At 47.3% G+C, this 12575-nt stretch overlaps 1 protein-coding gene across 1 annotated transcript in view; it reads right to left on the bottom strand.

Annotated features, from left to right (window-relative positions):
- Window positions 1–7093, bottom strand: part of LOC119446158 (mucin-19-like) — an 84690-nt gene extending 77597 nt beyond the window's left edge. The window contains exon 1 of the mRNA XM_037710514.2: window positions 6663–7093. Within this exon, the coding sequence (XP_037566442.1) occupies window positions 6663–6665 (3 nt within the window). The 5' untranslated portion in view covers window positions 6666–7093. The remainder of the gene's footprint in view (window positions 1–6662) is intronic.
- Between the last annotated feature and the right edge of the window lie 5482 nt (window positions 7094–12575).

Raw genomic sequence — 12575 nt, 5'->3', positions numbered from 1 at the left:
GGGAAGTTGAGTGGCTTGCGAACAAGCTCTTATAGCGCCACTAGATTTTGTTGCGCTTAGGTCACTTTACTACTGAAACTTCTGAACCTAACGTAGAGTGACGAGAAAACAGCGGCTGTCAAGATACATCAAGTATAATTTTTTTTTTCCTTGGCGGTGACAAGCGCAACACATTTCCGTTTGTATAACTGCATTCCTTTCCATATTTTTTTTTTTTTGGAACGCGCATTTAAAACAACGTTTGTTTAGGATACTGTGCAATTGTGATGACAAATACAACTATTCATTTACGAGCTTTCCAGAAACAGTTTTTCCAGACACAGGGGCCTCATCAGGGACATAATACTCGCGGACAAAAAAAAAATCATAATTCACAAGCGCTGGCATCAGACGCGTGCGAAGAACGGCCCCCGACGCTCGACAGCGCGACGTCCTCATTGAAGCGCTGTTTCGTTCCTAACCTCATCTACCAACAGCCCAACGCTAAACTAACCTGAAGTCCTGTTGAAGTCAGCTATGACTGTTGTTCACCCCTCCAATGCGTCTTGCGACCAGCAACGTTATAAAGAAGTCACGAAGCGGCTGTTGTATATAGCTCTCGCTATACATGGCCGAATAACGCTAAACTTTGCCGATGGGTTTGTGCATTCAGGAGAACGACGAGTCGGGTTTCGAGAGCATGTTGGTGTGCTGAATTCTATACTTCTAGGGTTACCGCATGCGTTCGGCACTCCTATTCGTCGGAAACAAATGCCTAAAACTCTCGTCTTTTTCCCGCTCTCGCGAACATTCAGAGGGAGTATATAAGGTGAACGGGCTATCACGGACGTCTTATTGCCACTGTCGCCAGAAGGCTTACTACCTCAACGGCGCAAGAACGGCCCAGAGTATAGCTGTTATTCGATTGCGCAAAGCCCCGTCGTTTCTCCCGGCGACGCACATACTGCATTTACTCGACCGTAACGCGCATCCTATCTTTGCCAGCCAGAAATTAAACAAATAAAGAAATAAAAAGCGCTATCCTCGAATGAAATTGGGCCAGATTTTCATGGTATGAAAGAGAAATAGTGATTTGTCTTCACTTAGAAAAAAAAACCAAAGATTTATTGCAGCCTAGCCACAGTCGACCAGGCATCATTCGTCGGACACCCAGTCCAGTGATGACAAACTTCCGGCGCCTTAAGTTCGGCAAAGCCCGGACTCCGAAATCAGAAGGGGAGATTCGAGATTGGAGAGTGCAATTTGGACTTAACATGTTGCAGATTTGTTATCGTGCTCGATTAAAACGCGCATGCCGTATTTTATCAATTGTATCGCGAAAGAAACGAGCGCGTTGTAATCGAGAAAACACGGTATGTCGCTGGTTATATATATATACGCGAAGACCTTTATTTGCGACACGTAAAGCGTATACAGTTGAGAAAGTTGATCTCAGAATTGGCCGTTTCACCAGTTCTGCCTTGTGTCTTGCCCCCGAATCCTAACAGCTTGCCCCCATGGAACGTAATACACGGGATTCGGATCTCGCGGGTTAGTTTTTGTTTAATAAACGCACCAGCGGGCGAATGCGACTTACAGCCATGAGCAACGCCGGAATGAGGTTTTGCAAGGCCGAAAACAACGCCCTATACCGCCAAGCTCTAAAACGCGAGCTTCCGCTCGAAACGTGATCCTGACAAATACGCTCTTCAAGCTTCGGGTCGCAGCTGCGGAGAATGGGGGTCCGGTGTGTATACTGTATACGTCGCATAAATGTGCGCGTGTACCGGCTCGCGCGCGTTCGCACGAGAAACGCAAGCCCGACAAAACGCATTGGTTGTTTCAGGGCATGGCGCGGTGAGAAAACTGAGCCTTAAAAAATTTGGGGGCTGTGGGTCTAGCGGAAAAATGTGGCGGGAAATAAGACTGAACAGACATTTCGGAGACGACGAGCAATACGAAAGTCATATACATCGTTTTTTGTTTTTTTTTAAAGGGCGAATGGACTATAATACGAACGCCTGTGACTATATCAGCAAACATTCATCTGTGAGCGTGTTCATATTGATCGGCTCACCTCATTTTTCCTCTATTTCTCCATTCCCCCTAGCATATGGTAGCCGACCGGACAAGGTCTTGGTGAACCTCCCTGCCATTCATTCTTTTTCGTCTCTCTCTTTCTCTCTCTCAAGTAAAAACAGGTTGGTCTGTATAGGGCGGTTTCTTACTCACAATAGTTCTTTAGTGAGCGGTTCTGCAATGTTACTCATCGATAGACACGAAGAAGCAAATGGTGGAACAGTCAACCGAGTCATGCCCATTAGCCTGCCCTGGGATTGGACAAGCGAAGAAAGGGAAAGAAGGAAAAGATAGGGAGTGCGACATCAAACGAACTTTCTCTATCATAAATACCCAGGCGAGTCTACAATCCATTTACTCACAAGAAATGCAGCAGCGCCCTATAATGTCCACGTGCATACATGAATACCTATAGGCTAGAGTCCCACGATCTTCCGAGAACGGTTTGTCGTCTAAGCGGCTGAGATTAGCACGACGAGAATCTCGTTGTCCGCCCAGCGATTAACAGCGACACACACACGTGTGCCTATGGCTATTTCCTCACATCTGAAATAGTTGCGTACGGCGTTGTAGGCCCTTGCGATGTAAATGAGTGACTTCTCGCGAATACAGCGCTGAACCGCGTGCGACACAAGTCTGTTTCCTGATGACAGAGTCCAGACAACCGAAAAGGCATAAGGAATCAGCTAATCGCCACTCTCCCTGTCTCTCTTTTGATGAGTACTGGTCTGATGAGTCCTGGTCTGTATGGCCGTAATCGATTATTCACATCTCTGCAGGGTGAGAAGAGCAGTACTCCCTATCCTTCAAACTAATTCAGCTCTGTGATAAGACAAGTGAGCTTTTGGCAAGCACTCAGTGATGTGGATCTTCCGTCGCAACCGATGCTTCTAAAAAGACGGAACGAAAGGTGGGCTTCTCCACGCATAAGAGTGGCTTAGCAGTGAAGCAAGACGTCCAGCTTATGCGGGCACCATTCTGTCGCTTTATACGAAGGGGTTCAGGAGACTTCCTGTTTGGCACTCTGACACAACCCACCATAATCAGCGGGAAAGAAAAGATAACAGCGGGGCCTCAATGACCTATTTGTGCAGGACGGTTGCCAGCACTTTGGCTCCGCCAGTGATTCGCTGCTTTATAAATGAATTTCCCCTCAATGTATACGAGGAATGATACAAACACAAGGTCGAAGCGTGGGGCGCGTTTCTTACTTTTTTGCACGCATCAGGTTGTGCCTCCACAACTGAGTTTGCGAAAAGGTAGCTTTTTTTCCCCTCTTTCCAAGGCTTGGGGCCAAATACGTGGGACCGGAAATGCACAAGCCGCCAAAAAAAAAGAAAAAAGAGAAAAACGAAAAGAGAGAGAGAGAGAGAGAAGAAAGAAGAAAGGGAATGAAACACAATTAAAATGGCGCATGAACGCTTACATGTTTCAAGCCATTGCTGCACCATCTACGTATTAAACGGCGTAGCTCAGGTTGCGTGACAGACCTCTAGGGCCGCAAGCACGTGACTTAAACCAGTTAAGTGCTTCCGCCCACTTACGCCCGGCACACAGTCGCATAGTTAAGCCAGATCTTGGACTTTGCGCTCAGTGCTGGAATCGAGTTACATTTAGGGCCTTACGCGCGATGAGCAATAATTGGATCAGTCCGGGCGTCGCGGGAAAGAGTGAGTATATTTGGCTACATGGCAGGACCAGAGAGTAATAGGCAGAAAGTGATATAGAAAGGCAGAAATAGAAGGAAAAAAAAGAGTAAACCGGTTAGGCTGGCTTAGGAGACCTGACAATTTTGTTCACAGGGAGGGTTGTCGTAATATTATGGGTGTATTGCTGTAGGCGTGGCTTCACCAGCGACAGGTCTGCATCCTGAACAACCATGAAAAGTGAATAGTGTGGCACCAGAGTGTGACGCAGCCACAAATGATTACACCTTAACTTCGGAAATAACGACGTTTTGACGATGTACGTTAGGCAAGATCTTCAACTTGGAAGAAAGACAGTTTAGGCTGCAAATTTGGTATCCGAAGATAAGAGCAACAGCTCATCTCATTGTTAAGCGTTGTAAATCCTGCGCTATATCAAAAAGAAATATATAAAAACAAGAAGCTCTGCGTCAAAAAAAAAAGACGACACACCAGTAATGTCTCTGTGCGCACGCCCACAAAAAAACAGCAGGGCGAAGTGCGAATAACGCCGCCCGATTTTTCCCCAGTTTTTACCAGCGAATTACATACGATCGTAATCGCCCGAGAATCTCGGCAAAGGAAGCAATATGCGAGCGCGTTAGCGATAACAAACTGGACGGGGGTTATCCGAGAAACAAATAGAGTCATTTCCTTTTTCCTGGGGTTCACTTCCCGTTTTCAATTTGGCGCACCTTGTAAAATTTATTTTTGAATCTCTTTCAAGTACTCAAGAACGAATAGAGATGTTATTTTTTCAACCTGACGGAAAAGGAACAAAAAAGAAACGAGAGACAGAGACGTGGACGCATAGTAAAGCACGTAAAGAAGAAAGGGAAAGGAAAAAAAAAACAGGATTCGGAGCTTGCAGGTGCTGAACCCGTGGGAAAATGCCGCGCGTGCCGCACCGGGCTTCATAACCATCGTGGAGGACAGCTCCGAGTCTAATAGCACGTACTTAGAGGAGCGTAATGGAAAGACGTTTTCCGCAAGATTATCGATGCGTTTCGTGGGCAGCTCGGCTCCACCTCGGCTCCCCTGCACTTGCGCTTGCTTTGCAGAAACAAAAAGAAGAAAAAGTTATAGTGGGACCGGACAGGTTTGAGTGGGCAGTACAGATGTTCGCGCGGGGCTAAATGTTTCGCGAAGCGCAGTGAATTGTAATCGCACGTGCCGCTCGTAGAACGACGCTTTATTTTCAGCACTGTGCTGCCTAAACTGAGGGTCCTCGTGAGTGTTCACTACAGCCTCGTTAAACGACTTGCTGACACCTAGCTAGGAAGAAAAAAAGAAAGAAGTAAAAGGTGCAGAGTGGTACGGGAGTGTTTATTTCGCTCTTATGACTTAGCAGTGCGGATTTCGGGCCCGACTGGAGGAACACGGCGATGAGTTGTGCAATAATGACAGCGTCATTAGGGGGATTATTGAAACGTGTAACGTCCGGAAAGCTGGGGCGATCGATGTTGCCAATCAGCACTGCGACTGCATCATTACCCACCAAAAAAAAAAAGACAACTTGACGTTTTGTTCGTTACCGTTTGCTATAGCTTGACTGGCACAAGCTTCTTTCATCTGTTAACTTTTTTTTTCGTCCAAACTGCGCCATCCACCCCTTTCCCTTAAATACGCAATATATTTCTTTAACTAGAAGGTTTGAAGAATGAAGCAGTGCTTATTTCTCAACGTGGATGTATGTATGCATTTCCGTACTCGTGAATAAACTTTAGCAATCAGTGCTGCGTCGTGTCTCTTTCTTTGAGTAAACTTTTATTCTTCTTCCATCTTTTTTTCTTCGCATGTTTATGACTGTACACCGTTTATATCAACTTCCTGTTGCTATTGGGCTCCATTTGCAAAGAAAGCAAAGTTCCTGCTCGAGTGTTACGCTCGTCTTCGCATCTTTTCTTGCGAGCAATATTCAGTTTCTCTTTCTCACACGATGTCTATTTGTTTCAAATGTTGCTCCACAGGGTGGCGCTGCGTATAACGCGCATGTTTTTCTAACCTGATCAATGACTTCGGTGTATCCGTTGCTTTTCACTTTATCTTGTGCATTCTCACATGTCTAGCATACTTCTAAAAGGTAGTTCTCGTGCATTTTTTTTTTTTTTACACCTCAGACAAGTGGCTGCAGTTCAGCCGAATATCGCGCAGGCCGCACAACCTCGATGACTTGAGAAAATGTGCATCTCGTTATTTTAATTTTGTTTGTTTGATATATGTTAGCCCGCAGAAGACAATCGTTTTTGCTCGCTATTTCCTGTACGCAGCTGGTTGACTATAGATGCGTGCTAAATTTACTTTCATAAGGGAAGGCAGTTCTTATCGGAGTGCTCTTACAAAAGATTCTCACGCAATCAATTAGACCTATTCGTATTGCGCACCTGCAAGTGGTTGAAATTGTATTACGCAATTGAAAAAAATGACGCTTTCAGAGACGCAAGACAAGCAAAGACAAAGCACGGGTGAGGAAAAAACGATAAGTCACGCCAGAGGAAACATGTAGACATTGGATAAAGATTTATGCGTGCGCGTGAATGGTAGCGCTGCATTCGCATGCGAAATATTGACACCCAGATCAGGCTGTCAATAGTACGCGTCATCTAAGGGATGTCAACTTGAATGCGCTAGTTACACCATTAAGCGTCTTCTGCGCACATCAATCACAATGACAGCGACTATGATAGGCCCCGCGGCGACTTATCGATGGACCGGGGCACGTGGAAGATGGGATTAGAAGCTGTCTCTAGATTGTGTACGACCGCGAAATCTAAACTTCATATAGTTACCCAAGTTCTTATCCGATTTGTACAGCCCTCCGTGAGCGCTGCACGACGTGTCATCGTTTTCCCCGCGTTTGTATCAATGAACAGCCGCTCGAAACCAGCGCGAGCAGGAAGAGATCAGTGAGACACTTACCATGTTGTTCTTGCGTCTCAGGCGACGAGAGAAAGGCGTCGATCAAGGCGGTGGTCAGTGGATGTCTCTTCTTGGCACGTCGTGGAACAAAACCGCGAACAAAACAAAAAAAGAAACAAAAAAAGAACGAACAACTGTCAGCGACTTGAACGTGTCAGCAGTGAAGTTCGTCGTCCACGGGACAGAAAAGGTTTAGGTGTAAAAACTGTCCTTCTCCCCCGCTCCCCTAAAAAAAGTAACCCCTCGTGGCGGTGTCTCGTGTCCTTTTCACGGTCTCCGATCTGGCACCGGGTATCCCAGGTCCTCCGATGAAGAAGAACGACTGCCGGTTGTTCGGCCACGCGTACTACTTGTGTTTGCAGCGTGCGCGCGCCGGCTTCTCTTGCCGAGCGACGATTGACCAGCATCCGCCGAGGTCCACCTGTTTTTAAGAGGTGTCCTCTGCCGCGCTCGCACGCCGCCGCCACGCATGCGCGCCTGGGCGACGCTCTCGCCCTCTATCTCGCTCTTCCCCTTTCCCTCTGGCACTTATGCCCTCTCCCTCTCTCTTTCTCAACCACCTACTCCCTCTCTCTCACCCCCGACTCGCGCCCTCTCCTCTCCGCCACGGTGCCACATCGCGACCCTTTCGCTTCGCCATCGGCGATCTCGCTTTTTTTTCCCTTTCTCACGAAGCTCGGGCCCAATCGAAACTGAGCCCGCACGCACACTGGGCAAGACGGCGACGACGCCGCCGACACTTCTTAGCGAGAGAAGAGGGCACGCCGCCGGGCCTCACTGTCTCATCTCATCCCGCGTACCCCCTCCACGGACGCGGGAAAATGCGCCGGCGAATATCAAGAAGCCGAAGAGACAACAAAGAATAATGAAAGAAAAAAAAAAAAAAAAAAAACGAGCTCGATATTACCTTTGGCCTGCTCCCTTCTTTTTCGCACGCACCCTCCGTCGTTCGAAATGAACCCTGAAACAAAGGAAACGCACGCACGGTCGCGAGGGAAAAAATAAATAAAAAATTCTCGTCCGTGTGGGTTTGTGCGCAGCCTTTCTGGCAAGCAATTGCGGCTGGGCCAGAAAACAGAGCAAAACGGCGGCACTTTTCGTTCGCCAGAAGCGCGCAAGATCGCTCCCCTGGTTGTTGTTGTTGTTGTTACGTTTTGTTTCGACGTCGTTTCTCGTAACCTTCCCGATATCTTTTCCCTTCGGCGGTCCTTTCTCTCTCATACCCAGGTATCTTTCACTCGGCCTTTTACACTGCCCGCGCCCCCCTCCCACCCTCCTCCTTCTTCAAGAAGCCTTGCTAGCGCTGTCTGCTCGACTAGCGTTTCGCTATTTCGTCCCAGTTCGATTCACGGCGACGAAGAACGTTGTGGAGAGGGAGAAAGAGACTGGTTGACTTATCGTCCTCCGTCGAGAAGCACGCGTCGAAACAGAAAGGCGCAACGGCATCAACAAACTAAAAAAAAAAAAAAAAGCGCGGCCGCGCTCGGGCGAACGCCGAGATGGCGGTGCTGGTGGTTTCGGTGGTATAGAAGCTGACTGTGTTTGTGTGTGCGTGTGTGTCTCTGAGTGAAAAGGGAAGGCTTTAAAGAACCGAAACAGATCGAAAGTATACAAGCGTGATGTCTGGCGGTGTTGTTTTGGGGACGGGGGCCGCCGTCTATACTACGGGTGTGTGTGTGTGTGTGTGTGTGTGTGTGTGTGTGTGTGTGTGTGTGTGTGTGTGTGTGTGTGTGTGTGTGTGTGTGTGTGTGTGTGTGGTAGTGTGTGTTTGGTGGGTGGGTGGGCGTTTTGTGTATTGTTGGGCGTACACGCCCGACGAGCAGTTTGAGGCGATGCTCCCGCCGTTCTGCCCGCAGTAATGGTGCTGTTCCGTGGCTCCTGAGTTATCGTCCCGAAGAGAGAAAAGGTTTTCTGCGCCGAGAGTTTGAAGGTAATGCAAAGGAAGAAAAAAAAAAAAACAGAGAGAAATAGAGATAAAATAAAAGGGAGCTTGAAGGTAAAGGAGCCAGCATGAAATGGAAGAGTTTGAACGTAGCTTGGTGCGAAAGGTGTAGCAGCGAAAGATGGGATGCTCCGAGACGGAATTGAAATCTGACTTATAGACTAGGTAAAGAAATAAACATAAAAAAATGGAAATGCATCGGCGGGAAGATGTGCTAAAAGACGGTGGAAGCGGAGCGTTACGGGCGCCGACGTGCTTCTATTGTGCGTCGGCGCTTCTGTCGTTGTACAGGATTATTTTGCGGGGCGCAGGGTAGAATTTAAAAATGTAAGGAAAGAAAGAAAAGAAAGAAACGCTTTGAAACAGAAATAAGGGAACTTCGGCATAATGAAACAGCCCCTATACTCGCATCGACGATGTTGGCAACCACTACTATAAAAAAAAATATTTCGAGAACTACGAAGTTCTACGCGCTCATTTATTCGGCAAAGCTCAGACGTGCGCGCTTTAATTCTTCAACTTGTATACCTCTCCGTCCTCACTTCTTTCTCTTTACCTGTCCTCTATCGAAGGCATTCGTGTCAGATTTCGTTCGAATCCGCGTCGTCGAACAAGAAAAAGTCTGGCAGGCAGTAAAGGAGGTGGGGGAATGTGCTTTGGCTCAAGCGGGAGCGCGGAGCTTAAATCAGAATTCGAATCAAGCATCGCCGCTGCCTTCCCTTCTAGTTTAGAAGAGCTCCGTACGTTGCGACGGTCCCTGCGTCTGCCCGCTGTATACCGCTGTCTCTCGTATTTCTTCTTCCTTCACTTCTTCTTCCTTTTTCAACTCCCCCCCCCCCCCCCTTCCCACTTCATTTTCTTTATAATCTCATTTTCTCGCGGTGTCCTGTTCATGTAATTCTTCTTCTTCAGTTGCCGTCTACCTGCGGCGTAATCTCGTTCATGGTTCGTGGCGCTTTCTGGGGTCCCGGGCGGCGCTTCGCGCGTCACCCTGTCTTCCTGCTCGAGCCAGACCGAGAAATTCCGGGGTAGGGGGTGGGGGACATGTTTATTAATGAGCTCCTGTCCGTGTTACCGTAACCGTCTTGTAACGTCCGCAGGCTGGTTATTCTCTCGGGAAGCTAGCGGGCAGTGAATAAAAATAAACATGGCTGCGGAAGTCAATCTGAAGATATACACAGAAAATAAACGCGAAGAGAAGCGTAGGGAAGGGGAAGTGGGGAGAGAGAGATAAAAAAAAATAGAGTGTCTCAATGGGTTCCAATGTTAACTTCACGTCGAAGCCAATGTGTCCTGACGACAGGAACTTCAGCGACGCAGTCGCGTTCGTCTTCTTCGCTGTCAGCGAACAAATGAATGCGGATCAGGGGGATGGAGAGCTAATGTATTATTTATCTGAAGCTCGTGGTTCTCGCCCGCGATGTTGAAAGCGCGCACCACGCGCACATATGGACACAGAGATGCCCCCCCCCCCCCCCCCCCACACACACACACACACATGCAGACACTACACAGAAGAGAGGTCTGGGTGGAATTATGCGAATGCAGTCATTCGGTGGTTTGCAGAGTGTTAACGCAGCTGACGCGACTTGGCTGACCCTGGGCGCGGCTTAATAGTTAACTCTATTCTGCTGGAGCCTCGCATGCTAAGCGTGTGATTGTCAGGGCGAAGGGTGTTGTCTTCTTTCGTATATACACGAATTATCGTGGAAGCAGCCGCTGAAGGATGTTAAACTGCGGCGAAATGTAATGTTATTTTGGTTTTTACGAAGTTAAGCTCCATGGTGTATTTAAGCATGTTAAGTAAATCATTAAGAACCTAAAAAAATTGGAGCGAAATCATTTGCAGGCTACGCGGAACTTCTAATGACTAAACGTGGTACCGCATGCATTAATAACATCCGCGGTAATATAGCATAATTTGAACGTACGCGAATACGCGGCGAAAAACGCCAAGTCATGTTCTGTGGGGAAAAGGTTACGCAAGCGAAAGCGTAGAACTAAGCCAGCCTGTTGTGTCAATCTCTTACTTGCAAAATTATTGGCATTGGTAGAACCGCAGTGGAGCTAAGATGACAGGATTTAAGTAGATGACGACGTTGCCAATCGGGCTGTGAAAGTATGATTCAACCAGACGCATAATGGTGTTCTTGGTCCTTGTACCCAGTCCGAGAACATCGTCAAAATACAAAACACGTATGAACTCCGTTTCACGCTGGAGGATGGATGGTACCCACTTCATTAAGCGACCCAGTTATCATATACCAAACGCAAAGTACTGATAATAACTGCCTGAAAGTTATTACATCCGAAAGATAAATCAGAAGCCTGTCAATGCAGAAAACTATCGCACACAGACTATTTTAATATTTGTATGTAAAATAAGACACGAGTGGAACATGCGCCTATCATACCTGGTTATATATTCCTCCTATTTCCCGCCAGTAATTCCTTAGTACGTATGCCAGCCTGCCTGCCTGTCCGCCTACTAGCCCATCCGCCTATCCCTGTGTGTGTGTGTGTGTGTGTGTGTGTGTGTGTGTGTGTGTGTGTGTGTGTGTGTGTGTGTGCGTGTGCGTGTGCGTGTGCGTGTGTGTGTGTGTGTGTGTGTGTGTGTGTGTGTGTGTGTGTACAAGCATGGATGCACACCTATCATTTAAATCTCATTTAATCTGCTATCAAAACAAAAAGATCAGAAAAAATTCGCGCAGAAGCTCCTCTGGGAGTTGCCTGAGTATACGTAAGCATTCCGCCACCTGCTTATCTCCACGCAGTCCGGTGTCATTATCAACGTTATGAAATTTGATCCGACCAGTATAAACCCTTATCAACCCCTATCGGTTGTTATCAACCTTATCGAACATGATCCGACCCTTATCAACTCCTATCGCTCCGTATCAACCTGCATGTCCACCCAAGCTGTTGCAAAACCACCACGACAATTGATGAGATGGATGTGCGCTGCATTATTATATATTGATGGTTCGGATGCTTGTTTTGAGCTTGTTATGCGTTGAAACGTATGCTGTTCTGTTTGTTGCATGGGTGTTTTAAATGAATGTATGCACAGTTCGCTCCACTTTGCTGAGCGATCGTAGCACTTCTGCCTTACGCTGGTATGAGCCATTGCATTTTTTGCTAGCTTGCGGGGGTATAAGCCATTGTTTAAGGGTGTATGAGCCATTGCATTCTTCTTACGTGACAGACGGACATGTTTCCTCGTTGGGTAGGCATCCGAAATGCTCACGCATTTAAAAATCTACGAACTTTTGCTATAAACCGTCACCTCCTGTGCCTTTCTCGTCATGACGAGTGCGGAGCGTACGAGCCCAATTAACGACAAGCTGCACGGACGGTCTTCAGAAAAGCTCCGCTCTACACGTTATACTTTGCCGTTGTATCCGAATCACAAAAACGAGGCCACGCAGTGAGAACTGCACAAGGGAACGAATGCGTAATCAGCAACAAAAGTTCAAGGCTCCGCCGTGTTTCGCAATACGGAGGCTGACTAATATAACGAACAGCGACTGCATATCGGGATCGGGCGCAAAGGCATAGAAAGAGAAATTGGCAGAATCTTTTGCAACCGGAATAATGACGACTGTCTCTATAGCTGCTATGCGAAAAAAAAAAAAAACAGCAACTCATGTTGGTCGGTTCGCCCTCTTCTTGCCGAAGGCAAAAAAAAAATCCGTGTAATTAGGGATTCCTGCATTGGAAATCGGGATAAGTGTTATACAGTGCACGAACCGAAGTAGAAGATTAGAGGAAGCGCATACAGGACGTCTGAAGCGAGGCGAAGGCAAATGGTGCCATTCTCGAACTCCGGTCAACGCTCCGGGGAACGACGTTTGATGACTGACGAAAGTCTCCTTTGTCTTTATTACTTCCTTTCGTTATTCCCTTTTTTTCTTCTTCTCTATCTCTTTTATTTTTTTACACAGGATGTCTACGAGTATATTTGTCTATCG

Source organism: Dermacentor silvarum, chromosome 3 (assembly GCF_013339745.2).
Source record: "Dermacentor silvarum isolate Dsil-2018 chromosome 3, BIME_Dsil_1.4, whole genome shotgun sequence".
NCBI classification, from domain to species: Eukaryota; Metazoa; Arthropoda; class Arachnida; order Ixodida; family Ixodidae; genus Dermacentor; species Dermacentor silvarum.
This window is presented reverse-complemented; position numbering and strand designations above follow the sequence as displayed.